This window comes from Dichomitus squalens (assembly GCF_000275845.1).
Source record: "Dichomitus squalens LYAD-421 SS1 unplaced genomic scaffold DICSQscaffold_69, whole genome shotgun sequence".
Lineage (NCBI taxonomy): Eukaryota > Fungi > Basidiomycota > Agaricomycetes > Polyporales > Polyporaceae > Dichomitus > Dichomitus squalens.
The window spans coordinates 4,855-10,113 of NW_006766951.1; the positions used below are offsets into that span (position 1 = coordinate 4,855).

General features: G+C 55.6%; 1 protein-coding gene across 1 annotated transcript; it reads right to left on the bottom strand.

Moving 5' to 3' along the window:
- Positions 1 to 694: 694 nt before the first annotated feature.
- Positions 695 to 1,270, bottom strand: DICSQDRAFT_24946 (uncharacterized protein; the record flags this gene model as incomplete). Its single annotated transcript, XM_007370481.1, has 1 exon — positions 695 to 1,270. A coding segment is annotated over one exon (576 nt), but the record flags the coding sequence as incomplete, so codon positions are not given.
- Positions 1,271 to 5,259: the final 3,989 nt, after the last annotated feature.

Genomic DNA, 5,259 nt, shown 5'->3' on the forward strand with positions numbered 1-5,259 from the left:
GAGTGTTCGGATGGCTCTCATCCGGCCCTCGGAGTTCCGCCGTGTACCCTTGGGCACGTAGAGCATCGCGAGTCTTCTTCAGCAGCATCAGGTTGAGAGTCTTGTGCCGCTGACGGTGAGCATCCTGTGATTGTGCGGGAGCGCGCTCCGGCTTGGAGATGTACACGGTCTTCACCGCAATGTGTTCGCGACAGCGCGCGATGGTTGCCGGTGACAAAGGAAAGAGGGCGTAATACTCAGGAAGGCGCTCAAGGTCAGGGCGCATTCCCACATATTTGTGGTACAAGTGTTCGACGCCGGAGTTGGAGGGAGGGATGCGGCAGGCCTGCCCGAGAAGAGCGCCAGGAAGGTCGTCGTGTTCGCACCCGAGGATGACCAGGTACCACTGAGATCGAGCTTCGCTATCATACTCTGTAAGCCGCTCGGGAAGTGCAATCGAAAGGGGTACGACGGGCAACTTGGTGCGAATACCATGTGGAGTGAAGGTGTATTCGGGAGCCGGCAGGTCCTTGAGCTTGAGCCGATGGAACAAATCGTCATGAGCGATGGCTCTGATCTTTTCCCCTGATTCAAAGTCGCTGATGTCTGAATCAAAAGGTGTCGAGCCGGACGTCAACTTTGTGAACGACTGAGCATTCTCTAGTGCCTGAACAAGATCCTGATTGGGATTGCAGCCCCTGTAGATATGCCGGTCCCACGCAAAGAGACTCAGGTCGGGAATTCGCCGCACAATCTCCTCCTGCAGCCGCCGGAATGCGCGTGATCCCTCGCCGTAGAGAGTGGGCATGTAGATGTTGAAGATTCCAAGCAGCGAGTATGCTCGGTCCTCCTCCCGCGTCGTCTGCCGCTGCGCTGCCCACGAGAGTCGCTGAGCTACGCTGAACTCGCCGAGCGACTTCACGTGCAACAGAGCCTGATATGGGATGCCTGTGATCTCCTCAATGAGCTCAAAGAGCGTATGCTTCCCGCCGATTTCCGTCCAGTCGTCAGCGAGAAACGTCACGCCGGAAGGCGCGATGAGCTCTTGGAGCGTCCACCCGCGCTTGTGCCATCGGCTCGAGCGGAAGGCGGAATAAGGCTCGTGGGGGTTTTTGCCGGATGGAACGTCTGCCAGGTAGGCGTAGCACAGACCCGCACGACCATACCATAGATACATTGAGTTGATCGACTCTGTCTGCTCTGAGCTGCTCGTTTTGTCAATGCAGCATGAGTCGATCCAGAGGTATCGGTACCCGGCCTCGCGCGCCACCCTGCACGCCTCTCGGATCTTCGGAGAGAGCTCTGGATCGTCCCAGATCGAGCGCGGAGAAGCCCTCGAGCCATCGTCTTGGGCCAGCTGGGGCGAAGAACCTTCGGTGGGATAGGAAGCTATGGGAGAGTCGCCTTGAGTGATGTCACCTCCTGGGGATACCGGGGAGGAAGTGGGCTGGAGGTAGAGGGGAAGGAAGACGGCCAGCAGAATGAACTGGTATATGATCTTCAACGCACGGCCCGGTCGCGATTCCCGGGCATCATCCGGTGCATCGTCGCGCTCCGCTACGAGGTCTCCCCCGGCCGGGTGGGGACTGTCGAGAGGGAGTGTGGTGCACTCGTTCTCCAGCCGTGATGATGCTGATGAAAATCAAAAGGGCGCGTCAGCAAACACGCGCGAGAAGAGTATTGGATGGACGGCGGACATGCTGAGCCATCCAGCGGGCCTCTTTGTACAGGTGAGGAAACAGGTTGAGAGCCTCCCGCGCCGGGCTGGGAGGACTGAGATTGTAGAACATAACGCTTCTGGATCTTCTTCAGTTGCTTGAACGTCTGCTCGCCCTTGGGATCCCAGGTGTGCGAGAGGATGGCGAACTTCGTATTCTTGTCCTCCGGGTCCTTCTCGACGAACTGTCCGGTGTGCGTGTCCAAGAGACGCATGGTGCCTCTTCAGAAACTAGGGATGGACAGCAGTCGGCTGTCAGTGAAACCCGCCAATGAGATGTACATACGTGACAAACCGACACCGTATGCGAACGGGGCTCCCTGCTAGCCAATGCGACCAAGCACGACAACGGATGCACAAGAAACGGCAACTCGCGATGTCTCTTCGGTGACTCGTCCAAGCAGTGCCTGTGAGGTGCGAGGGAGAAGCGTGTTGTTTGTGGTACAGGTCTCGTTTCTATGGGTGAGCAGTATTGAAGGCGTGGAGTAAGGCACGGACGCGGAGCTAGGCTTGTTAACAATCGACTCTACGTGTATGATGCACACGTGAGGTCTATGGCCAGCGCTGGCAGTTGGAAGGATGGGCAACCACTTGTCAGCTGTCTCAGAGATATGAATTGCGAGGCTCCGAAGGACAGACTGATGGACTGTCCAGTCAAATGCTGCCGCACTCGTGCTTAGTCAAAGCTGAGTACACAATGTCGCGGAGGTAGCGCAAGGCCTAGACACGGGCAGCGGTCAGCTTGGGCGATAGGACAAAGGACGAGCAATAGCTACCTGGGGGAGAGTCCACCTCGGTGCATCAGTGTCGGAGCATCTGTACGAAGCCTTTATCGCGATCTCAGGCTTACCACGTGTTGGACGCATGGTGCCAGCTTCGGTGCAGGCAGTAAACACACGTCCCTAGCGCGAGACGCGCGAGAACCCTGTCCTGTCTGATCGACGATTCTACTCCTGAGCAAAGGGGCAGATGGCGATATGGCTGTGACAGACAATCACCACCATCATGCTCATTCGCTGCTCAGACGCGGTGCGCCCACATATCACTTGACCAAATTCACGCATGCTGGAGCCAACTTCACGATACATCGAAGACAACGACTTGCATTGCTTATGAAGCATGAGAACGTTTACATCAAACTTACCCAGTAGGCATCACAGCCGGAGGGAGAGGGTCTCCCATTTCTACTCGGACGCCTCCACCAGGCCTAGGCTACATACTCCGTTCTAGATACAGCCAATCAGCTAATGCCCGGAGCGTTCATAAACAACAATGAGCTCCCTCACCGTGTCGTGGGCGCAATCGCATCCTTCTCTCCGAGCTTCATGGGGACACGAGAGGTGCACTTTGCATTGCGGGCGCGGCATTAAGAACATACAGTGTCTGTAGTGGGCTTGGTTGAATGTAACGTGCCCACAACATTTCATGATCGCGCACATACCCTTCAATCGGATAGGATAGCCGTCCAATGGGAAGGGACAAATGGTAGAGAGATGTGGTAGCTGTTGACAGCTCCTTCCTTCTTGCACGGAAATCATATCAGCGGCTGCCCGTCCCCTCGTGGGGCGCGTTTGACTTAGCTCAGACATCTCCCACCTTCCGTCGGGGGTGTCGACTCGAGGGACATTGCAGGAATCGCACTTAGGGTGTCCTCAAATAGTCAATTCCACCATGAGCAGGACCTTCCGGTTGTGCAGCACATCAAACACGGATATTCATTCATGAACGCACCACGTACTTGGGCGGATGAGGAGTCGGGGGTTGACGACGTACACACTAGATTCCTGAACCGGATTCAAGTTGAGCCCCGGGGTGTATGATCGGCTTGCTGGATGGGCAGAGCCATGTTGGGACACGCAGTGCAGTAAATACGGAAGGCTAGACATTGTTCGTGTCGGCGAGAAGCAAGAAGTGCCGGGAAGGATGCGTGGTGTCACATGGTGACTGGAAGTACTCGTCACGCCATCACCAACCGCGCTCAGGCTCTCTTCGATGCCCGTTGCTGCTCGTTCCTCTGACGCGGCTCAGGTCAACTCGAGCTAGCTACCCCGGTCAAACACCAGGCATGCGAGGCCTCGCATTGCTTCTGCCTGCTAGAGTCATATTCCGTTTGTCAGCCCGCCATATCATCTCCGTCGCAGTGCCCTCTCTATCTCTGCACTCCTCAGCACTGCAATCCGCCCTCGCTCTCATTATGCTTTTACTCCCCGTTCTGTCAGCAACCTGGGACACCTGCACGAGACTTGTCGACGGCAACTTCACTCTGGCGACCACGTACTGTTGGCTGCGGGCAACCCTTCTGTTACGGTTCCCCTCCCTCACTCGACGGCCCTCTCATCCCAATCATCGCTATCAGTCATTCCCGCCGGCTTTGGCCTCACCATCGTCAGGTCGCGCCTGCCCATTGGAGAGTCATCCGGATTACGACGTCCCGACGGTCAGGACAGTTTTGATGCATATCGGGTCCTCTGGGAAGGGGTTCATATATGCGAGTCTGTGGGTCTTCCTTCATCGCTCCCATATTTCTGTGCTGCCGGATTGGTGGTATCGTGATCAAGGGCAACTGATGGTACCTTTCTGAGAGGGAGCAGTTGCCTATGAGGTGCGTCGCGCACAGTCTTTCATGGGCGTACCTCCGGACCTGATGTCGGCGGTGGGATATCACGTCCATTTCGTCGCCGTTTTATGCGGGGATGATTGTGCTGTACATGTTCCCCGTCCGAGTCGCTTGTGATGACCGTCTCGTATACATGTATATACCTCGAGCCACGTCTACAATGCACGCGGTAGAGTCTATGCACTAGAGTGCCCCACCTACACCCCAAGATCCGATTGAGCTTCGTCGATCGAGGCCATAACCTGAGGCGCAAAATCAACAATGATACCTTTCGCGTTGTCATACGAATCCCCATTCGTCCCTGTGACGCGCGATGGTCACGGAGACTACGAGAACAACGAAACTATATATGAGGCAAAGGTGTTGGAACGCGACACTACCAATATGAATACATACAGCACAACGGAAACGATGTCCACCGAGAAAATGTCCATGCTGTAGCGCCCGCGTCGCGCGCTACTTCTCTTCTCTCCCTTCGTACCTGATCGACTCCGTGCTTCGGGATTGTCTCTCCTCGATCTCTCAGCTTCTCTTATCTCACTCGTATCTAGCCCGAGTCTTCCCGAACCTTAGAGCTGTTATAGCGCCCATGAACCGTATATAAACCCAGATCTGTATGTACAAACTCCAGCGTTCAATCGAGATACTCATACCCTGTCTATCCCTCGAGCGAACCTCTCTCCCTCTCGTGACGCGCCACCTACCCCTTCGGGCCAGCGAGCGCGTCATATTTTTGACAGCTAGTCTCTCGACAACAACCATCTCTCACTCTCGTCTCTATCTCTCTCTCTTCCTCGTCGACTGGGCCTCCTCCGAGTCTGATCAACTCGGGACTCCTTTCGACGACCTATATCGCACGTTTCTATTCTCTCTCTTTCTGTTAGCTAACATATTTCGAAAACCCAGACATGTCTATTAGATACAACCTCAGACGTCGCCCGCCGGG